The following is a 24,511-nucleotide window of genomic DNA, read 5'->3' on the forward strand; positions in this document are numbered from 1 at the left end:
TGTTCCAATTTCAATTACCTTTGTAAAAAAAAACAAAACAAAAACGCAGTCACCCAGGAACACATGTTTGGCAATAAAACCAACCACTCCATCTCGTGTTTTTGTTGGTTTTTTACTTTTTTTATTTATTTAAAGCAACATTTTTTTCCAAATCACTTAATCAAAGATAATTTTGAACAAAAAGGATTACAGAATAAAAAGTGAAGTTTATCTAAAAACTAAACCTTTGTATATATCAGATGCAAGAAAAAAAAAATCTGAAAGACATGGATGGAAATTGAAGACAAACATTTAACTCTAATCTGTGTGAGTTTGGTTGTCAGAATCAGGTGGCCCCCACAAGTTTTGAAAGTCTTGTAAGCACAGCTTTGTTATACCAAATTGTTCACTCACCCTCTCATGTTATGTGATGATTCAATCTCACAGAGAATCTTTGGATTCTTTGAGTGAGCAAGACACCCCTCCAAGAAATGCGGTCATTTCCTCTGGGAACTTCACTATCTCCTACTCCTATAAACACCTCAAAAATATCACCTTTCAACATTAATTTCAAGAAATCACCCACTTTTCCATATTGGGGTTCAACTTCTCCTCACGAATTCTCTCTTTCACAATCAGGTGCCTAGTTTCTCGCTCTTTGTAAATTCTCTGTTTCACTGCTGGATTATGGATGCTTGATTTTTTTTTAAGGAATTCAGTAGATAGGTTGTTGAATTTGATGTATTAGCACGTCTGTGTCAAACCCTAATTTTTATTATATGAAGTGGATTAATGGGTTTTTTTAATTTTATCCAATTCTTGAAAAGCTGATGATGTCTGACAATTTAGTCAACTTGTCTTAGGAAGGCCGGATATAGAAATTTGTGGGGAAAATGAAGACAAGTGATCGGAGGAGGATTAAGCTAAATGATTTTCTGTGAGTAATCTGGGAAAACATGATTGTAAAAAATGCTTTTTTAAAACAATATTTAATGTAATTTTAAGCACAAGAAAGAGGTAATGCCATTCTTCAAAGTTATTTGGAATTACCCTTCATTAAGTTCTCGTAATCCTTACTCCTAAATTATACCTTGATCATCAATGAGGAACATCGTATATAAACATGGATAAACTCTTTTCTCGGTTAGCCTTTTCAGTACTATGGATTTTTATTTCACCTTATACAGAACTATTACTGTTTTGGTGTGGTAGTCAAAGAGGGGTGAAATTTTTCATATTCATTGGATCCATTTTGTCTAAAGGGTGTTCTCTTAAATAAACTTAAATTAATAAACTTAAGTTATGAAAGGTAGTTTTATAATTTAGAGTTATGTTTTATTTTTCCAGAGTTGCGGATTTATTGTACCGCATTGGTTACTCAGTTTTTATTCGTCAGTTTTTTTATTCACTGTAACAGCCCAATAGTTAGTGGCTGGTTTTATTTTGTGAGCTTTCCGCTAGTTTGTTTTTCAGTTCTTATTTATTTCAGTTGATATGCACCAATGTAAAAGGCCCAAGGCCTTTGATGGCTATTTAATAGTTTTTCTGTATCAATGAAAGTAACACAAAAATTTACACTTGAATGAATATCTTTAGTGTGTATCACGTTTATTTTTCTACAAAGTGATATCAGAGTTTTATCCTCTGGGTACCTAGAGGAAAAAAAAAAAGAGAAGGGAGAGTCAAACTTTGTGAGGGAAATCGTTAGTGTTTTGTGAGAGAAATGACAAAGGTAGTCAATGGAACGAGTGTGCCACAATTGTCGGAAAAAATCAATTACGACAATTGCTGTCTGCAGATGAAGGTTCTTCTTGGATCTCAAGATTTATGGGATATAGTGGAGGACGGGTACAATGAACCTGCAGAGGATGAACATCAGACAATAACCCATAAATAACTAATGCGAAGTCAGCAATGGAAAATTTTGGAGGCTCACGCGAGGTAGGTCCGAGTACAAGCTCTGATAAGAGAGTTTGAACATATGGAGATGGATGAAAAGGAAGGAGTTGTCGAGTTTATAGCTCGAGTGCAAAAGCAACTCGGAATGAATGGAGAAGAGATGCCTCCTAACCGGGTTTCGGAAAAGATCTTAAAAAATCTTACCAATGATTATGAAAGTATCGTGGTCACTATTAAAGACACACATGATCTATCAACTCTCACACTAGATGAGTTAGTTGGGTTATTAAAGGCCCACGAACTGATCAAGAAAAAGAAAAGGGTTATTAAAGGCCCACGAACTGATCAAGAAAAAGAAAAGGAAGGAACTCGATGATCGAGCACTACATGCACAGTTCGACTCAAATGGAACTCAAAATACTCAGAGTCGAAGTCTTGGAGGTAGAGGACGAGTAGGCCGAGGACGAGGTGGAAGTAGACGAGGTGATAATGAGTTTTGCACACATGAGACCGGACAGCAAGATTGGTGTGGCCATGGTCGTGCAAGGGGCCGTGGAGGATGGTCTAAGACAAGTGTGGAGTGCTTCAAATGTGGCAAACATGGCCACTATGCAAACGAATGCAGATCGAAGAAGTGCTGCAAATATGGTAAACCTGGTCACATTGCTACTAACGAGAATTCCCCCCGTGGACAATATTGACCAACATGAGGCGACCCAAGCAGAAGAAGCTATGGAGCAGGACAGAGAGTATGTCCTGGTATCTCCACCGTCAAATGAAGCTGTGCAGAAGGGCCTAAACATTATGAGCCGTGAGATAGAAGTACTTAGGGGACTTATATCAGCATTAACGAATGAGAACACAGACATTAAGCAAAGAATAGCAAAGCTGGATAAAACTTTGGCCGAACATATGGCTAAGAAGAATTGCAGTGATATGCAGGCAAAGGATGTAATGAACAAGACCATATTGGATGCTGCAAAGGGACCAAAGCCACGGTCAGCACTGAGTCGGGAATCTGCACAAGCATTTCTGGACAGAATCAATAGGAACTTGGGCCTCCTGCCACCTTTAGGACGTGGTGTTGCTAGCTCATGTAAAGCCTCATCTTCCATGTCCTCACTCCTAGACTGGCTTAACAAGCCTATTATATCAGAATATGAAGCTGGTATTATGTTGGAGAAAGTGAAGGAAGCAATGAAGACCAAAGGTGTGTCACTTCCAGTTCAGCTGACCCCAGCTGCACTGAGAACTGAGCATTGCAGGTCCATGATCCTAGAGAAGCTTTCTTGATCTAGGTTTATTTGGCTATAAGAGAACATGGAAATGGTTAACCGGAGCTCGGATGATAATACCAGATATCCGGAAATCACATATGGGATGCAGAATGAAGATCGGATGACCATACCAGATGTCTAAAGGGTGTATTATGTTAAATAAACTTTAATTAATAAACTTAAATTATGAACGGTAGTTTTATAATTTAGAGTGATGTTTTATTTTTCCAGAGTTGCCTTGTACCGCATTGGCTGCTTCAGTTTTTATTCGTCAGTTTCTTTATTCACTGTAACAGCCCAATAATTAGTGGCTGGTTTTATTTTGTAGAGCTTTCCGCTAGTTTGTTTTTCAGTATTATTTATTTCAGTTGTTGTGCACTAATGTAACAGGCCCAAGGCCTTTGACGGCTATTTAATAGTTTTTCTCTATCAAAGTAACACAAAAATTTACAGTGCAATAACTTGTGTGTCACGTTTATTTTTCTACATATTCACTCTTGATTTGAATGTGTCTCGCAGATTTAATGCTCTTCAAATCAAGGGTATATATATATATATATATATATATATATATATATATATATATTGTAGTTTTAGAAGAGTTAGATCCTTGATACTTGTTATATTCTGTAATGCTAAAGTTGGAGAGGAATTAGGAACTGAGGGTGTGACGTTTGGATGTAGGAACATGTAGAGCAAGTCAAGTAGCTGATTTGTTCCCAACTGTGTCTCCTGAAATCATTGTGCGTGAGGCCAGGTTGGAGGACTGTTGGGAAGTGGCAGAGACTCACTGCAGCTCCTTCTTCCCCGAATATTCCTTCCCATTAGATTTTGTGCTGAGGATGGACAGATTGGTGGCCATGTTGGCAGGATTTACATTACCAAACGGTTGCAAGAGAACCTGTTTGGTTGCTGTTATTGGCAACTCACTCAGTGAAACTTTCTTGTTTGGAAGTGATGATTTCAAGGTTGGTGGTTTTGATGGGAAATTCAGCCTCAACAAGGGGTATGTGGCTGGTATATTAACAGTAGATACTGTTGCTGACTTTCTACCTAGGAAGGGGCCTTTGCGACAGAAAAGGTGAGTTCAAGAAGCTTGATTCTCCAACGTAGTTTTCTGTATTTTTTTATTTGCATCATGTATGTGGTCGATATAATGTTGTCAACCTTTGACTTGTGAGAGTGTCTTTCATTGTTCATGCTTCTCCGTCTTGTGGCTTATATGAATATTGTTCTTAATTTTTACTTAAAAGACTGTTAAAAAAACATATTAGAAAATGTGTTACTAGCGTTTCTATCTTTTTCTATTTGAAAACTTGAACCCTTCAAAATGGTTAGCTTCTGATTTTTCTAATTATGTGCATGCTGCTGGGATCATGATATTCTTGACTGACACATCACTTTACCGCTGAATTTCTGCTGATGTTTGTAATTTCTGTTGTTTTAAAATAATGCTAGGACTGGAATTGCATACATATCAAATGTGGCAGTCCGGGAAAAATTTAGGCGAAAGGGAATAGCTAAACTCTTGGTAGCAAAGGCAGAATCACAAGCCAGAAGCTGGGGCTGTCGTGCAATTGCATTACACTGTGATTTCAAAAATCCTGCTGCCACGAAGTTATATCAAGGCCAAGGTTTCAGGTGTATCAAGGTTCCAGAAGGAGCTAACTGGCCACAGCCAAAGACCTCACCAGATATAAAGTTCAACTTCATGATGAAGCTTCTCAACAACTAAGCTGCTTCTAAATCAAATTAGACATTGCGTAGTGGGCAATATTTATGTTCTGAAAAACATAATGTTTTTAAGAAAAAAAATGCACACGGAAAAAGCAGTCTGCTATTGAAATGTGTACATGAAAAAAAACCAAAGAATTAGAGAAAAAATCACTTGAGAACCTTTTAGATTGCTCCAATAGCAGACATTTGTATATCACTTGGCATTCTTTTGTATCTAAATGCAGAATTGGAGTTAAAATTGTCCAACCCCACACTTATGGCAAATAATTAGCTCCTTCTATTAAATTTTACATAAAAGACACGTTGTCAAGGTCTTAAGAGTTGTTTTACCGATTATGGATTAAACTTTAATAGTCAGAGGGACTGTCCGTCCATTTTTCTTTTTAATTTTTTATGTTTTCTCATTTTTCACTTTCTTTTCGTTTTTTTCTTGTCACGAGAAGTTGATGTCAATGGATGATTCCTTCAGAAAAATGGAAAGGCGGCACCTGTCTGTTTACTGGTCCAAAAGTATATCAAAAAAATGTCAATAATGTTAAATGCAAAGCACAAAAAAATTATACCGTAGATCTTGATGTCATTAAAATTTCTTTTTTATAGATATCTCTGATATTTCTAATTCACAAGACAACACACCATTCTCATGACAATAATTTAATTCACCCTCTGTTGCCGCTGATGCAAGTATAGGGAACCTCTTTGTATAACTGAAAACATAGAAGCGAAAGCATTTCTATCACCCAACTCAATTCTTGTACGAAGCATTGAATTATGATGCTCCAACAAACTTCTTCAAGGCCGATGTATCTAAACCTCCAAATCCCTTTACAGCTTCAAGCACAGCAAGTCCGAGCTTCACAGCATCGTCATTACTAGGTGCCTACAGTGAATTATGTTAATTCTGATTTAGTTGCATTACTTAAAGGTTGCATATAAACTCCACAATACGTGCTGTGCGGGCCTTTACCTCAATGTTAAGGGGAAGTACAGGATCATGGAGTGATAATCGCAGAAGGAACCATCCCCCATAGCCAGAAACTCGGACCTGGTTGAGGATTAGATCAGACAAGCAATAAATTATTTTGGGAGCAGAAAGTCAGAAAACCAATCAATGTAGAATTGTATGCAAATTCCAATTTTGGAACATGTTAGTCCTAATTGTCTCCATAATTTGTCACTGACAATTTCATCGTCAATACTAACTAAACAGGCTTACAATTTAGCAATAAGCAGGGACAAACATACCCCTTCGTAGTTCACGGGAGCCTTGTGCAAACTTGGATCAGAGCCAATTGAATTCTCCAATTGTTTCAGCACAGCTTCTCCGTATTCCCGAAAAGATCTAAAAGCTCAGACATGTCAGTGAATTAATGACAATAATGGATGGATGCACACAAATAGAGAACCTTTATACACTAGCTTACCCCTCTTTAAGATCTGGATGGAATTGGTTTATCTTTAATCTCAGTTCTGTAGCAAAAGCAGGTTCCTCAAGCCCTTCTATTAAATCAGTCAAAACCTTGCTTCCACCACCATTTCCAGAAGCTCTTGCAGAAGCAAGTTTATTTAAGATCTTAACCTGCAGAATAAATGTCATATGAAGGCCTTTGTCATAATTTGAATATTAAAACTAATCTTGGATCCTGCTTAGCTCGGTACAGAAGTATGATAACATATCATTGGAACCTCTTCTCACCTAATCTGATCTATTTTTTGATTCTACAACACAGTTATATTCACAATCTAATGCAGCGTAGTGTCAAGTCATGGGAAATTTAGTTCAAGTAAGAAGTGTACATATTCTTTGCCTATGGTCCTCTACTAATATCTTCATCATATAGTTGAACGGTTCAACTCCTGGGTACGTATAATATCAATAATTGATTAATGAAGAGCAAATAATAGGGTGATTATTTCGTTTACTTAATGTGACTACATAATATACCATTAGGTATGCACCATCATCCAGCCAGTGATTCTCCTTGAGAGCCCCATGTCCACTGGTTTCAATTGCCAAATGTGACTCCTCTCCTATAGAATTCTGTCGGCAATATTAGTACCACAAGTCAAATATTTAACACATGAAAATATGAAATTGAAATTTTTTTAAAAATATATACATTAAAAGAAACAAGATGAAAAATGCACAATGGAAGCTAGGTATCTAAACACAAATTATTTCTTAAATTGCTTTCGTTTTGCATTTTAGCCAGGTGTTACTACTAGGACTCATTTTTATAAATTTAGCTAAAATGTGCAAGCTTCAATTTGAAATACTGGCACAGACAAGCACAGGCCACCAGGCATAACTAATTTGATCCATAATTTATTGAATTATGGGCAAGCTCTCATCATACCAAACGAATAGCTTCATCAATCACATTTTTGTAGCCTCTCTTGAACCGATGGTGTTTGCCACCTAAGAAAAACAGTACCAGCAAGTTATTAACTCTAATCTGTTTTCAAGTAATTTTCTATTCGAATTCAATGAAAAATACTCTAGTTCATGATGAAATCTTAAAAGAAGGTGAGAAAGGCCAACTAAAAGGTCATGGCAGTTTAGATTCCTACCCAGTTTCTTCTCGATAAAGGTAGTAAGCCCATCGGAAGTCACACTGTCTGTGACAATAGTTGTTCCAGGATGCTACAGAAAATGAGAGAAGGAAAAGACTGATGAGAAATAATTGATACAGGGAAATGTGAGGTTAAGAAACCAGGTCTGCAATAAGCTAAAGTTAAAAACCTTACTTCCTCAAGAACAATAGCTGCCATTAAGGCAATCAAACGATTCCGATTAAATTCACGACCAGTGAAATCCACAGCAGCAGATCTACATATGAAAGTGGTTGATGCTCAATAAATTTGAAAACGGTAGCGTTTCTGTGCAATCTATTAGTAATAAGAATCTTACCTGTCCACATCAGTATCAAAGATAATTCCAAGATCAGCTTTGTTGTCGAGGACTGCTTGGGTTATAGCTTTCATTGCTGTCTTATCCTCAGGATTTGGGATGTGATTTGGAAACAAGCCTGAACGAATACAAAATCCATCTATTACTATGAGTGCATGTACCATAACCAGCTGAAATCACTCCTCCAGAAGAAGTTATTACCATCAGGCTCCAAAAATTGACTACCAGAAGTTATTGCCCCCAGAGGTTTCAAAACCTTTTCCTATTTACCGAAAAGTAATATCAAATATCAAGTTTGATGCAAAAGCCAAAAACCTTAACCAGATAAAAACATTCTAAAATTCTGAATGATTTCAAATTATACACAATAATCTAATCCATTAATTAATTTATGAACTAGTTTTCCCCGGTGTAAAGAAATTAGAAATTTCAGAAAAACTACTAAGATTCTATCTAGAAAAATTATTATCTTACCAAATGCATAATATAAAATTATAAAAAGGTCATCATCAACAATTTTCTCAGCTGATTTTATTTTAAAGATCCTATAAAAATACCATGTACGTCAGTTTCAGTCTTCCAGAACTCAGTAAAAATATCAAAGTTGTAAACATTACCAATAGATCTATTTTCACTGTAAATTACCTGCTATACTTCTAAAGCAGTTTCAGACAGTGTGCATATGTTTGTAACTAGGGATGGTAACAGAATGGGACAAATGTGGGTTTAACTATCTCATGTCCATATCCAATAAGTATGAAGTTTTTGTCTCATCTTCAAGTATTTAATGTTAAAAGGATACATATTTTTTTATCTAATATCAAATATCAAGAAAGAAATTATAATTATATAAATATCAAATAAGAGTATCTACCAATAACAATTAGATGAGGTCAAATAAGTATAGAAAATAATAAAAATGATCAAATATTTATCTTAGAAATAAGTTACAAAATTAAGGAGAAAAGAAAAGTTAATATAAGTTTTTCAGGTTACATAATAAATTATAGATATTTTAATAATTTAAAACAATACGTGTACATACTCATCTTTGTTATTGTACCCACTTAAAAAATTTGGGTATTACCCATCTTTATACCCGTACATAGTCAATACAATAATTTTTGTAATTAGGGAAAAATAATTTTTATGATTTCACATGAGATGAGCCAGAAACCAAAAGAAAACTAAATTATATTATTCATGCATATTGGCCCATGGTAAATCATATAAAAAAGGACAGCTCATAGAAGACTTATTAAGACACGATTATATGTACTTATTAAGCAAAGAAGTTTGTCAAAAAAGAAAAAGCTTGATAGAAGTTTTTCAAGTGTAATTGTGGATATACCCATTGGATAGAAAATCACAGTTTGTTACACATGTGAATGTATTTTACCATAATCTTAACAATTGATTTTTTTTTAATCAGCGGTTATAGATTTGCCCTTTAGTTTACCCTTTAGAGAACATTTCTCACTTTAGAAGAGTACAATGTTCACAATAATTTATATAGATATTTTAAGTGAAATTCATAATACTAGAAAGTTATTAACAGAAAAAAAAATTAAGGAGATTAAATAGAACTTACTGCAAAAAAACCTCCTGCTCCATTGCCAGCGTCAACAACTATATGAAAACCATCCAATGGTTTCTCTGTGTATAAACAGTGCAATAAACTTTAGCAAACAAGATCAGGAAATCAAAAACAAAAGGAAAAACTATAAATTTTACAGAAAAAACTTGAATAATAAAAACAGGTCTCTAATTAGAGTTGCATTATTCTTCCTCTTCATTTAGGGAACAATGCATTAATTATATCCCCAAACATATTGACTATTGTATAAATACTTAAGTGAAGTCATGCCTATGTTTCCAGCAGCCTTGCGAACCGCTTTTACCAGATCAGATGTATAAGCAATCATGTAATCCACTTTCTTAAAAGTTAATAAAGCTTTTTGCTCTGAATTCTTCAAACTTTCTGGGGTAAATTGATTGTATATGTCTGCAGCCCTCTCTAAGATATCTTTGATGTCAACCTTCCCAAGCCCACCAGCATTAGTGAAAAATTTGAATCCATTTCTGTTGAAAGGCAGATGACTTGCTGTTCACATACGGGACATTTCATAGTTAGTAGACAAACTAGCATCCAATTTCATTTATCTACGAAAAATAAATTTATGAATTATCAAAGTCAAATTGGAACATAAAAAAAAACACAGCATTCACAATTCATGGACATTAACAAACAATAAATGCAAAATAATAAGTGAATACCGTACAAAATAAAATGGATACACATGAAAACCAAAGCTGTTGGTATTCAGTGTCTCAGCTTTCAAGTAAATCTATTCTACTTGATTCGTTAAACTTTTAGTAAAAGGAGGTTGTGCTATGTCCACACATGGGGAAGTCTTACATATTCTGCCTCAATTTTTGAGGTATGGCTTATATATCTGTTAGACAATATCACTTAATTCCAATTGATTTTAAGATGAAATCCGAAGTGGTATCAGAGCCTACAACTCATTTTGGTAATTGCCTATTTTGATAGACTGGCCTAGTTTGGTAGATATCTGCAGAATGGGGTGTTGGGAAGTCTCAAATGGTCTGCCTCAATTCTTGGAGTGTGGCTTAATATTAGTTGGACAGCTTCACTTAACACCAATTGGTTTTAAGATGAAATTTGATACCATACTCTATAGATCAATCCAAAATGACTTTTGCATAAATGGCCAAGTTGGCGAAATCTTAAAAGTTAAAACAATGTCATTTAAAGCTTTATAATGTACCTGTAATCATAATAGATCCATCAGCAGGACACAAAAATGCTTCATCCTTTGTGAGTGTGCAATTGAACATGGCCGGTGTTGATGCTAATCTAGAAATGAAAAGACAGTATTAAATACATTAGGCCATGAAAACAATTGGGTAATAATATTAGGCTGAAATTTGCTTTTAATTCCTACAAAATAAACATGTTTTTGACTTTTTTCCTAATGTAATATTTTCTTTGCTTACCATCTCCTAGAATTTTAAATAATTGATTTTAGTCCCTATACAGAATAAAAAAGTCTTGATTTTAATCTTTATTAAATATTTTTGTCTCCAAAATATGAAATCGCTTTTTGTCTCTAAAGTTCGTGTGAAGGTATATAAATAACATTTAATTGAGGGGTTTAGAAAAAAATTTAGAGATAGACATTGTACTTCAAGCACTAGCAAGTATTACTTGGGATAGTCAATTTCTGTTGAACATACGTAATTGAAGAGTGTCACATAACAGTAGGGACTGGAAATATGATTTTCAACAATTTTTAAGAATTAAAATCAAAAGCACTAATTTTGCAGAGACTAGAAGCATATTTAAGTTTATAATACCAAATATCCATGGTAAAATTTATCAAACAAAATAACATATGCTGAAACAGAAACACAGGGAAGCATGATCATATCAGAAAAAATGAGCTAATCAAATGGCTATGCATATAAGATGCAACCAAGAAGCAGATGAACTAGTCATTATCAATAATCTTATGATATGCAAATTACAATAGCAGCTTAATAGTTACGGCTTATACACTCAAGTTAGTTTTCCTACAGGTGATTAGACAATAAAATAACCAGATAGGCAGCTAAAAACCAGGCTCAACAATATAGAAGTACATTAAAAAACTAAGTAATTCCTTAGCCTTTAATTTGCAATTCGATTAGTAATTTCTTAGTAAATAGCACAAGAAGTCCCAAAAACTAAGTAATTATTTTGAGTTTTTGGCTGATCAACAGTGAACTCATTAACACAATAGTTACTAGTAAGCAACTTTTAATTATTTCCAAACAACTCGATCTTGTTTTTTAGCGCTAACATCTTGCTATTTTCCCCAATACCTTAACATAAGCAACGGAATCTTTATTGGTTATCTTACTTCAGTGCCAGAAGTTCGTTACCAGTCCAGTGCTAACACTCAAAACCACTTTACTAACATAAGAATTATAAAATGCATGTGCTGTATCTCGTTACAAATTTCATCCCATTTTTGGGTACAAGCTCACTATAAACTCTAGCATGTCTCCCACTAACTTTAGTTTTTCTCAGCAAGTAAACCCATCACTATTGCCATCCCCAAATTATAATGTACTAAGAGCTTGTCGTTCACCTTCTTCAGAGGTTGTAGCTTCAAACCAAAACTTTCTGCATAGTTTGATCAAATTAACTGAATATCCATGCTCAAATCTGATTATATTATCTTGAAACAAGAGTATCAGTGTATGGTATATGCTTGAACAGTAATTGCAGACATTGGGGTTTTAAAACCAATAATACACTTTATCATGCAAACAAAAAATGCAAATATTTTTCAAGAAAAAATTGATATCACCCACCCGTAGTGGACAAATTCTAGGCCAGCACCAGCGAGACCTCGAGAAATTGCATTCTAAAATTTGACAATGGACAAACATTTAGTTTCATAACCATCAGAGTTTTAACACAATCAACAATCAGTTTATTTAAAGGTGGGTGTTAAAAAAAATGTTATACAGAACAATCTAAACCTGTAATAATTTGGCTGATATTCGGGTATCATGGCCAATAGAAACTCTCAAATGCTGGGAAGAGTCAGCTTTTTTCTTCTCCATTAACCATGCAGCAAAAGCAGCTCCTATTGCCTCAGCAACAGGTTCAGTGAGGTTAACTTTCTCTCCCTCGACACCATCAATAGCCACACCACGTATGTCACTGTTAAGTTAATTTCATTTATAAGTTTATATGAGTCAGTGTGGATGTAAGCCCAATAAATGCTAGTGCATCTTTTTTTAATCAAAAGGAAAGAATGCTATTGCATCACCATACAGGTTACAATCCAAACCAGGTTAGCGCTACAACCTCCACCAATCATATGCAGCATTTGTTATACAATTAATAGAAAAAAGAAATACAAAAGTGGGGGACCAAACCAAAAGCCACTAAAGGAATCCGAAATGTGTACGAAATTCAGAGACAATCATAAAGGTACTTCATCTCACCCGGTAAAAATTAAAACTCTAAAAGCATAAGCAGCTAAACAATCCATAGGCCTATTTTCCTCCCAAAAAATGTGTGAAAATCTAGATTGTATATTCTTAATAGACTCCAAAAACATTACTATATCTGTTCCTTAACTTCCAAGGAACTCGAGAAGTATCAGAAGAAGCTTTCACATTTAGCAAAAAATCGATCTCCACCCAAAGAGCTCTCAACCTTTTTGAAGGGTGATATCAAAAGCCTTAATAACACCCAAGAGTTCATCTTCAAATGTAAAATTGCTAGCCATCTTAATAAAAAGGAAGATGGGATATTTTAGCTACAAGCTTTCTTTAAATAAAGTACAAGATTACAGTCATTATTATACTGAACGTGAAAAGATTATATAGCAATTACAAAATATTTTACATGAAATAACTAACTTTTAATTTTTGGGTTAAGTGGCAAAATAAGGTCTTAAGAAATAAATAGAATACTATAAGTTTTATTTTTTTTCTATTTTATCTAAATGCCTAGACATACACAACATAGACTGTGTACAGAAAAGCAGCAATTAAAAAGGTAATGGAAAGGAAAGGAGCAAAGAGGATTCAACTATATTCCATGTTCATCTCCTTTCCTCTTTTTACCACTCAGAACCTTTACAGAGTACTTTGCTTCCTGTTTTGATGTTTTCATCTCTTCCTTTTCACTTAGTATCTCTCTCTCCACATAATTAACAGAATCACCATCCTTCGACTAAAATAAGGTATGGAAAGAAAACACGATGGCCTGAACAAATTTCTATTATGATGAAAAAAAGGAGGGGGCAGATAGTACGCTGAAGAAGTAGGTTTTGTACCAATATACACTTATTAGCTAGATTGCTTTAATAAAGTTATCTTCACCTGCCATTCTGAAGCTTTAGAAAATCTGTCTTGTCTAGATATGGCAAAGCAGTAGCAGAAACAGATGAAGAAGCTGCAACCAGAAGTCCAAATGAAATGGAAGGAACAAGCATCCATTAGAAAACACGCTAGTTAAAACCCAACGAAAGGTTGAATGTAAAGCAAATTCTGTAAAAAACACAGGCGAAATGTATGCCTATATGCAGATACTAACACAATATTCTTACATCGAAGAAGCCTGTAAAAGAAAGGTTAAAAAGAGCATAATTTTAAATGTGTTTAAATGTATGAGTATTTTGGCTTCATATGAACCAGTATAATTAGAATCTAGAACAGACCATTGCAGTGAAAATTTCTCTGGATACTAAAATGATTCTGGGGTTTGTATAAAGTGCGCAATTGAATGGAAGAGGCAGTCCATGCCAACTTCCCTAGCGGAGAGGGAAGGTTTGAGTTGCGGGGATAAGGGGAAAAATAATAGTCCCTTCGACCCTGTGACTGTGAAGCGAACAACTGTGTATTCTGTTGGAAGCTGTGTGACACAAAAACATTTTGGACAATCTTCCCTGATGTCGCTGCATATAAACATTCACACCTTTATCAGATCATTCAGATTTCCAGGTAAACAAAAACTCTCCACCGATTACATCTTTCTGGTCATCATGTGGGGTGAATTATTTCTCTATCTCTAGTTGTTCACAGCAAAATTTCATGAAACTTGGATTGTACGAACACCAACACGTTCCGATTCCAATTATTATCATCATCACTATTATCGTCAAGTATTGAATAATTAATTCGATGAGCAACTTACGAACGATGGGACGTAATTGAATTGAATGGATGAACAGAAGGAAGGAAAAAAGAAAAGGGTTGAAATGGAATGAGACCTGCCATGTGATGTGATGAAAGTTGCAGAGAGGGTGCTTGAATTGCCGTGACGGAGAATTAGAGAGAAGTGAGAACCTTGTTGTGTTTTGAATATTTCTGTGACCTTCTTCCACTTCAGCTTAGTTCAGTTCCACCTACTGCGCTTTACAACAAACAAACCTCGCACACGTGACTTCATGCTACCCATCTCACTATTCCAATTTTCTTCTTATTCTTTTAGTTTTAAAGTTTTGTGTACAACAAACAGGGACAAAGATTGGCTCTTTGTCTTGCACCATCATCAGATAAACTGCACCCTAGCATCCTCATCCACTCTCGCCCAAAAACTAATTTATCTTATTCATGTTAGGTAAATAAAAATATAAATTTTATTCAAAAGATAAATATCAAACACAAACTTCTCATATAGAATGAAAATTAATTTTATTGAAACAATAATAAATTTTTAAATTCTAATGAAGATTAAATGATAATTTGTGGTGTCTATTTGTTAAAAAGGTATAAGTTTAGGATATTTGATGCTCAGTTTCCAAAAAAAAGAAAAAATTGAGTTTGTGGTGTGAAAGGAAAGAGGGAAATGGAAATTAGCAAGTTGTGTTCTGGGTATTAGCTCAGTTTCCAGTACAAGGTATTCTCATAAGGGCATTTTCTTCATGCACCAACATAATTTTTAACTGCATCAGTAATTTTCAGATTACCTTCTAAAATTATATTTTCATAACATCAAATAACTATAGTTTCTATAAAATAAATTTTAGAACATAAATAATGATAAATTTCAAAATCAATTTTTTTTTTATAGAATAAGTGCTCTCTCTCTCTCTCCTTCTAAAAGAGTGTAGTGGAGTGGAGAACTAGTGGTGCAATGAGAAAAAATGGATTACATTTCGATGGGGTGCACACATCATTCTGCGGCCCATCATATATTTTTCTTCTCTCCTTTATTTTACTGCAACGTCCTTTTCTTCGTAAACATGTATTTCAAATTATATAATTTCAAAGATATAAAAATAGTATTTTTGAATTTTGGATTATGTAAGTTAAAATATTTACGGATTGGACAATCCAAAACATAATTATAGAAGAGGTATAGTTAGAATTTTAAAAATTATGAGATACGGGAAACAAAAACATGGGGTGCAGAAAGATATTCCTTATAGAAAACAATCACGTTCGGCCTAGTTTAACTTTTTGGGCTCCGATTAGACAAACCCATGCCTTGACTGAAAATCAACCCCAACAAAAAACAAATTAATGGGAGGTTGTTTATAACTTAGATGGTTTTTTCTACTTTAAAATAAAATTTAAACTGATCAAATTTAATTAGATTCGCTTCATTAATTTTTTTCCATATAAAAATTAGATAGTTCAAATTGCACTTATCTGACTAAAATTGTGTTGATTCGTTTGAAGTCACTGGGTTAGCTTAAAAAATTATTACATTTTTAAAATTCTATTTTATGCTTTACTTACAATATAAATTTTCAAATTAATATTACTGTAAAATGTTTTGTATTCTTTAATAATTTTTAACAATAATTACGCGATTTGAATTATTAATATTATTTTCAATTAATATACAACATTTATATAGCTACGATTTTATACATTGATTTACTTCACCTGCAATCTCTTAAAGAATTTCGATACTAAACATAACCAAATACATTTAGGAACACCGGATAAAAATTTAACGGAAACGAAAAATGAAAAGAAAAAAGCAGATAAGTTTAAAGGGTGGTGTTATTTTCACATTTGACAGCTCAATATAATACTATTTTAATTATATTTGTTTTATTTTTCAATATATATAAAATTCTAATACATATTATGATATATAATGGGTTATAAAGTGGAAGTAAGAGAAAAATGTGAGTGCCAAATAATCATTTTTCAAGTTTAAAATACTAAAATATTAATTGTCTGTAAAAGTTTTTTCTTTAAGAAAAAATATTATGAGTTCAAAACTATTAATTCAAAAACCAAACTAGTTATAGTTTGATTTAAAGTAAAATAATTCAATTACTCCAAATAATATAAAGCAATTTAATTCATTTAGTTTGAATTTGATTTAGATTTATAGAATCAATGTAATCCAAAAAGAATTATAATGGCTGGATATAACGTAGGACTTCAAACTAGATCGACTACGTACAAAATACTTCAAAACGAATCTCTATATATTTGGTCTGTAGTAAGGTGCAATCTTCTAAAAAGGTAAACAATTCAGTCCAAAATCCCAGAAAAGATCAGAGTCTAAGACTCAGATTGAAGGATTTTATTTGATTTTGATACAAATTGTTCTTATATGATATCATTCATGAAAAAAAAAAAGGTACTATACAAAGATTTCATTGCTAGTAAATTTGAATATGACTAATAAAAGATTGAATGTGCATAACTTTGAGCATCTGGAGTGTGTAGAAATCACTGCATGAAGGAAGTTTTGCAATAATTGAAGTTCATATCTTAGAGTCACGTTCTCACTTTGATCACTCGCTTAGATACAGTCAACTCCATAGACAGATGACAACTAGGGCAATTTCACAATCACATCCATGTTTGAAAATGGTGCTTTTGACTTTTTAATGTTGGAATACCAACTTTCTGACTCACGAATAGAACCAGCTTGTTCAATTTCGATGTTCCATATGTCTAAATCATGTTTTAAAAGCAATACAAAATTTATGGTCGAACAAGACATGGAAGCAGATAAAGTTGACAATGGACAATCCACAATCCCCATGTGGGAAATCTGATACATTAGTTGACTTAAGAAGAAACCTCTTGGGATCTGTGATTCATCCCAAAAAATTAACATGGCAGGGTTAGCCAACTATTTCCAGCCATTATAATAAACCTTCATTAACCTTCACATGCAAACCCTACACTCTTATATTAAATTATTAAACAAGTGTACATACATAATCTTTGTCCAACACAAAAACACACTTTGTGCCGATGTTGGGGGCATGAAATACTTGAATTGAGCTGTGTTTCTTGACCTTTCTATATCTTTCTTTGCTTGGGAAAAAAACAACTATATATTATACTAACAACATCACACGCACCCACACAGAGTTGAGTAAGTCATAATCTCAAGTTCATGTGAGGGCAAAAAAATTCATATAACTGGGATCCCAAGAGATCATTTACTCTTTTTCCTGCAACTTCGTCATACTTGGGGATCGTAATGTGGATTACTAAGCTATACGTTTCGCCATTTTATAGGCGGAACATTAGCTTTTTATTTTTCTATATTCTTATCATCTGCATGCCATTTCTTTATTGGTTTCCATTGATTATAGCAACTTACAGAAAAATGAAATGTAACCAACGTTTTGCAGTATAATTACTGGTCAATGTCATTGATACCAATATGCAGATTAACCATGTCCAAACACCACTATTTATTTACTTAAAATTATCTTTTCTGACTTCATCATTTACAGTATGTTAATCAACACTTAAACTGAACTTTCTGTGTAAAAGTTTAATAATCTTACCATATATAAGCACCTAAGACAATTTTATAATGAAACAGCCCTACATATTTATACACCGAAAAGAAAATTAGGTTAGAAGTTAATACAGTGTTTCATACAGATGTCTTACACAAGTCATTTATAAATACTAAACTACCAATTATTTAGGGTCATTCAATTATATAAAGCATGTCCAACGTTAACAATTAAACAACGCCATTTCCATCCAACTCTTTTTAATTCTCAAAAGAAGAGGCTCACGTGCATTTTTCTCTCCAAATTAATGTCTTTTGTTTCATATTGTACCATATTATACCACTTTCTTCTCTAGTAGACTTTTTAGGTATACCATCCAGCTAACACACAATATATATATTATATGATGAACCTATTGCACGTCACAAGTAGCTAACATAGTTCACATAATAGACTGAATTTAATTATTAATGAATTTTGCCAATTTTTCTTTCACATTCAACGACCTTGTAGTTTATATGTTTTTCCTTTGTAGAAATAAAAATCTAACGAGGCCCATAATCAAAGACTGATCCTTCAATCGCAACAACCATTATGTGAATGAATTATAGATTTAATTAATGGCGGGTGACACCCATATGTTGAAGAGGAGATACACAGTGGAGGGGAAATTCGATTACAATACACTTTAAATATTGATTTCATTGCTAGATCTGTGATGATGATTTGTGAATTGAGAAATGCTGTATCTTCTTAGAATTTTTTTTCTTATGTCTTTCATTATTATAAGAAATAGAAAATTGAAATTGATGTGTTTTTTATCGTAAAACATAAAAAACATTTAATACTTTATTTGTTTGGTAAATAAAGAAAAATATTATAAGAATTTGTAGAATGAGTTTATAATGCCAGCCCATCAGAGTCAACCTTATCTTATATACTAACCGATGGTTGGGAAATTAGATGCAGGTTGCTTCACATGATAACAGTAGTAGGATTAACTATTGCATCACCACTAGGATATTTATCGAAAAAGACGAACAACATAACTATTATTGATGGCAATAGTTTTGCCATATTAAATTGGTGCAGAGAAAAAAACTTCTACTGGTAGTTTTAGTGCTGCTGATACAATAGTCAAGAATATATAAGTGTTATGCTTTAAGCTATATTTCTGGAGGAAAAATGTTTGCATTGTTTAGATTCAATTTGTTCCGAGTGTTATATATGAACTTGTTCATAATGTTTTTAAAGCAGTTTTTAAAAAGCGTGTGCTTGCCTTTTGAGAAGAGAATAGACAAAAATAAAAAATGAGTTAAGCCATAAAAAAATTGGGTATCCAATGGTAAAAAAGACAAACAAACAACAAAAGTGAAATCTTAAAGTCTTGTGTTTTTGTGAGTTATTCATATATATCTACATAGTAATTTTTGGTATGATTGACTTGTTTACCTTGTTGAGATCCATTTAAATGAATATATTTGCTGATGTGAGACAACTGTGTTTGTTTTTTAATTATTCCCAACATGATTGGTGTTGGAAATATTTGGCAGTTGTTACCACGTAACATCATCATTTTCTGTGTTTGTTTTTTATTTTTGGGAGAAAGGGTTATGGAGAATCTTGGTGAAGTAGATACTTTTCCACCTAAGGCACACGGTTTATTGTCCAATTGTGGGGTAAAACGGCAAACGGAGTCTACAACAAGGTGCTGTTCCGTACTTGAGGAGACCCTGCTATTTGGTATATCTTTAAGCACAAAAAATGGCTGATGTTGCCTGCATTGTGATTATCAACTTCAACTTGATAATGTTATTCACCCGATCTCTGTATTTGCCATTTTATATTGAGAGTTGATATCCTTGTCTTAATGCACCAATGTCCCAGAAAACTTGGTGTGCAGTGAGTGTATGTGTATCTTCATCCTGAGATCACCACCTATACGTGGGCCATACCTCTGTGAAATTCAAATAAAAAAGAAGTTTTTTGTTTTATTGGGACTGCAGTTGTTGATTAGTTTATTGTCCCCTAAAGTAACTACAAATAGGAAACTAATTAATTGACAACTTCTTCGTCTTGCTTGGTAAAACTAATCAATGCATCCAGAAAGAGAAGTCTTGTAGATACTTATCACTGTTTATATGCCAAATATCTTCACTTTAGATGGTTTGTTTTCCTAACTCATGTTAAGGTTTAATTTAGGAAATACTCCTAAGAAATAGGGACAAGCGATTTGGCTTGCAGTAAGTTTCAATTGTCAAATTCAAACACCGTCATTTACGTTTTTTGCGGACCGTTACAATCCTCAAGCTTTACGTAGGACAACTACTCTGACTGGGGATTTTGGTTTTTCAGAAATGATAAAAGTGTCGAAACAGAAAGGAATTGATAATTTTGGATAAAGATCACCTAGAGAAGTTTATGGAAACTTGAATATTAAATGAAGAAGACAATCTCTATGATGAGTTACATCATATCCCATAATTGGAAGAGGGATTCTCCCTCATATAAGAAATGTAGCAAGAGAGGAAACTTAAGTGAGTGAAAGTTAACAAAAATATTACCCCTCTAGTTTTCATGATTACTCAGTTGGAAATAACAACTCATAATAATTATGATGTTTTTGAATCGAATGGGTAATATTTTTGTTAACTTGCACCTAAGTACAATTATGCCGAAGGAAAAACAACGCCTATACAACAAAGGAAGCACTAAAGCTGTTGAAATATGTTAAAAATAGTTAGCCGCACGATTTCCTCAAGAACTCACTGGCGCAGCAACTGAAAATAAGTTGATCTGTTACAAAGCAATGCATAACGTGTTAACGTTGTCGGATCCCAGATCAGCCTTGTGCTGATCCTTGTACCAGGGAGACCCTCCATCAGAATTATTCTCAATTGGGCTATTTTGGTGCAAAGCAGAACCTAGGCCATCAGAAGCATTAGATGTCTTGAGTGAATTCCCCTCAGACACACTATTCCCAGTTGTACTTGCAGAGCTGGTGTTTGAACTCTTTTGCTCAGTGTGAATAAGTTTTCCAAATAACAAGATGTGGGGTGCTTTTGTTGCATTCGATTCCTTAAAATTCGGGATGGGATTTCCCACAGTCAACAGGCAAGATATGTCAACATTGGTCTTAGTAGTAGTATTAGAAGTGCTGTTTTTATAGGTTCCGCAAGGAGGCCTAACAGGTTTTGTTGCATGGTCGAGCCTAGAGAACCCACCTAGAAGCATGTCTGTTGGGAGCTTGTTGAAGGGAAAATCAGATGGAGATAGTCCAAATTGAGCATGCCTGGCTCCCTGTATGCCTGCAGAACTATTATTTTCAATGTTACAAAGAGAGTTGGTATAATTCAGAAGATTGCTAGAAAATGATGGCATTGGGAGTTGGTTGATGACTTGAAAATATGGGTCATGCAGGAAGCGTTGTTTCTTTCTAGGAGGTGAGTATGCAGAGAGATTGAAGGTGGGCATGTTAGAGACTAGTTCAACCAGCCAAGGGTTTACACACTTCACATTCTGAAGTAAATCTGGTTCATCCCATACCACCTGAAACGTGACATCACAAATTATAGATTATTTTCATGTTTAACCATACTTTAAGCCAAAAGAGTACCAACCAACAAAAAATAACTGAAGACAAACATCCTGCCATAGTATTGTTAAAAGGTAAAGGTAACTCGAACTTCCAAAAGTAAAGCTCAATCATCAAAAGCACTCTATGGAGACAGTGCCTAATTGAAGCAACCATTTGTACTTGCTAGAAAGAATTGTCAGCACTGAACAGACACGCTTAAAATGATGAAAAACGATTTGCTACTTTCCTGTAGTTCAACAGTTATTACTATTGACCGCTATTTTTTAATTGAAATGGACCTAGAACATTCAGAAAATCCATTTATAGAAAACAAATATATTGTAAATAAAAATGCCACTGAACACAGAACATACAATTTGCACAGGTCAGAGTATGATTCAGCAACTATTTAATAGGAAAGGCGCACAACACATAAATAAGAAAGATAAACAAAAACATTGCATCAGGAAATAATCATCTTGTCTGACAAAGTGTAAACTGTGCTACATCTTTTTTAAGCATTGAACAGTTTTAGGATGAGGTTGAAAAGGAGTAAACTGGAAATCCAATGAATAGTTTCACCATTGACGAAGCAGTGTCACTGTTGGTCAAATCAGTACCACACTGAGAGAATAAAAGTATAGCCTCTGAGCAAAGACAAGTTGAGGAAGGGGATCTGAACAAGTTATCATGTTAATGCAATAGTAAAAGGAAATCCATAATGGGGTGTACTGTACCTGCAGAAGACGCCAAGGAGAATCAGGCCAACGAATGGGATCTGCAACCTGAACAGAAGAAATGGTGCCCATGAACCAGCTAATCCTAGAAGAATCCTCAGTTTCGAAGGGCATTTTGAATCTCATCCCAGAACACCACTGAATTTGCATTGCAGCCTTCACAACAGAAGCCTTGACACAAAACTCAGGGGAACTAGCTCTTGGATAGTACACAACCTCGAAGGGCCTACCATTAACAGCACAAGCTACGGCCTCAACAACAGATTCAGCAGCCACTCTTCCTACCATCTCGTCACCACCGCCTTTTGCACCACCCACCAAGTTGCTCTCACTCCCACACAAGAATCCAGAACCCCCACCAAAGAGAGGGTTCCATCCGGAAGAGAACTCAGACCCTCCACCAATCCCCTTCTTAGCCCTCCTTATCCCAACACAAAGATCCCCGTTTTCTGCCCTCAGAAACACAATGGAGTCCCCAGCAACAAGCCTCTTCTGATTCACAAAATTGCTCCATCCAGTGGTCAAAAGATGCCTCCTAGGCGTCCCTCTATAGATATGCCTAAACTTCCAGCACTGTCCATGCATATCCTTGGCGATGATTGTCTGAACTGGAGGCTCGGCTGAATAGTCCAACCTCGGGAAGATGGTTTCTGCACAGTAACGAGGCACAGAAAACCCTCCACCATTGTTGGCATCAGATTGTGTGAGTGTCTTGGCAAAAGAGGTAGGAGGTTTCTCTTGACCCTCCACAGTGTTCCCCAAGAAACAATCATCCTCCAAATCCAATTCATGTTCTCTCAAAGGGATCAGCCTCATTTTGACATACACCTCATCTGTGTCAGGGTCTGCCATGTATTTCATGGCAGAGAGTCTGCAAGGGACGAGTGGTGGAACCCTGGTTTGGCCAAAATCTACTTTCCCATTAGCGTGCTCCGCGTGGCCCTGGGGAAAGTAGAAGACTTTTGTGTTAAGAGGTGGCATTTGAACCATGGCACCAGCACAGGCATGCCACAGTTGAGAATCTAAGCACCTTTCTGAACCCCTCTCCATGTTTTCTATAACCTTGAACATCTCAATGTAAAATATTAAATATCCTCGCTTTTCACGAGAAAAGACAACCCAGAGAAAAGGTTTGAAGGAAATAAGGTGTGTCTTCTTCTGTGGCCAAGAAGAATAATAACAGATGAAGGTATATGGAAGGAGAAAGGATAGAGATGCAAAGAGGAGAACAGGGTTGTTTGAATGAAGTATGTGATATGGTTAGTGAGATGGAGAGAAAGAAGGTGGCTAGATTGTGACGGTTGATGAAGGAAGGAGAAGAAGATTGTTGTAAATAAAGAGAAAGGTGAATGTGTTGCTGATTGGTGGATGAAGAAAAAGTAGAGAGAGAATGTGTGATGTGGAAGAAGAGAAGAGAAGCGAAAAGAAGAGTGGGGAGTGAGAGAGAGTGGGATGTTGGAAGTACATAAAGACACACACTGCTCTCTCTCTCTCTCTTTCTATCTCTATCTCACTGTCACACGCGTATGTGGTTCTCTCAGTTGCCGACCATAACACAAACATGAATTGAAAATCGACATTACAGTTTACAACTCACGTACTCGTAAATGATAAAAACATATAATAATATATTTTTTTATGTCACTATCAAATTATATATATAAATATATATATTTATTTTCTTTAGTAGAGAAAATAATATAATAGTTATTTGATTGAAATACATACATATAAAAATTTATTTTCTAACTTATTTTTATCATATGATTATTATTTTTAATACTGATTTATTTTTATTTAAAAATTATGAAGAAACGGGCCGTGATTAATTATGAAATCTCCTTAACCAAACCAACTCTTTTTCTTTCTTAATAAATTTATTCTCTTTTTCTTCTTTTAGTTTTCAATTTTCTTTATTAAAATCAATAATTTTAATCTCTGTAATTTTTATATAAATTTGTATTAGATGTGTATCTTATCCGTATGTTTTTTAAAATATTAAAAGAGATATATTTGTGCCTGTATGTTGCATACAATTTTTATTCTTACAGTATAAAATTGTTAAGTTTACTTAATTATATTATCAATATTTTATATAATAAATTAATATAAATTGATAACAAGAAAAGGAA

At 34.3% G+C, this 24,511-nt stretch overlaps 3 protein-coding genes across 5 annotated transcripts; 1 reads left to right on the forward strand and 2 right to left on the reverse strand.

Moving 5' to 3' along the window:
- Window positions 1-264: 264 nt before the first annotated feature.
- On the forward strand, window positions 265-5,143 carry LOC108325909 (uncharacterized). Its single transcript, XM_017559045.2, has 3 exons — window positions 265-618; window positions 3,840-4,236; window positions 4,614-5,143. Exons 1-3 carry the CDS (start codon window positions 471-473, stop codon window positions 4,888-4,890), a joined length of 822 nt encoding a protein of 273 aa, XP_017414534.1. The 5' UTR covers window positions 265-470; the 3' UTR covers window positions 4,891-5,143.
- Window positions 5,144-5,469: 326 nt separating this feature from the next.
- On the reverse strand, window positions 5,470-14,904 carry LOC108325908 (uncharacterized). 3 transcript variants are annotated; one of them, XM_017559042.2, is made up of 18 exons: window positions 14,604-14,904; window positions 14,052-14,288; window positions 13,714-13,786; window positions 12,358-12,541; window positions 12,187-12,239; window positions 10,596-10,684; window positions 9,671-9,907; window positions 9,395-9,459; window positions 8,005-8,065; window positions 7,804-7,921; window positions 7,641-7,722; window positions 7,464-7,536; window positions 7,250-7,311; window positions 6,838-6,933; window positions 6,317-6,471; window positions 6,138-6,234; window positions 5,860-5,937; window positions 5,470-5,772 (listed from the first exon to the last, which is right to left on the reverse strand). In XM_017559042.2, the coding sequence occupies exons 1-18, from the start codon at window positions 14,608-14,610 to the stop codon at window positions 5,662-5,664; spliced, it is 1,878 nt and encodes a 625-aa protein (XP_017414531.1). In that variant the 5' UTR covers window positions 14,611-14,904; the 3' UTR covers window positions 5,470-5,661. The 3 variants fall into 3 exon arrangements, with proteins under 3 accessions (XP_017414531.1, XP_017414532.1, XP_017414533.1); XM_017559043.2 differs by lacking the exon at window positions 14,052-14,288 and having other exon boundaries at window positions 14,604-14,903; XM_017559044.2 differs by lacking the exons at window positions 12,187-12,239; window positions 12,358-12,541.
- A 5,579-nt stretch (window positions 14,905-20,483) lies between these two features.
- Window positions 20,484-23,890, reverse strand: LOC108324080 (auxin response factor 18). Its single transcript, XM_017556890.2, has 2 exons — window positions 22,380-23,890; window positions 20,484-21,614 (listed from the first exon to the last, which is right to left on the reverse strand). Exons 1-2 carry the CDS (start codon window positions 23,448-23,450, stop codon window positions 20,865-20,867), a joined length of 1,821 nt encoding a protein of 606 aa, XP_017412379.1. The 5' UTR covers window positions 23,451-23,890; the 3' UTR covers window positions 20,484-20,864.
- Between the last annotated feature and the right edge of the window lie 621 nt (window positions 23,891-24,511).

This window comes from Vigna angularis, chromosome 3 (assembly GCF_016808095.1).
Source record: "Vigna angularis cultivar LongXiaoDou No.4 chromosome 3, ASM1680809v1, whole genome shotgun sequence".
NCBI classification, from domain to species: domain Eukaryota; kingdom Viridiplantae; phylum Streptophyta; class Magnoliopsida; order Fabales; family Fabaceae; genus Vigna; species Vigna angularis.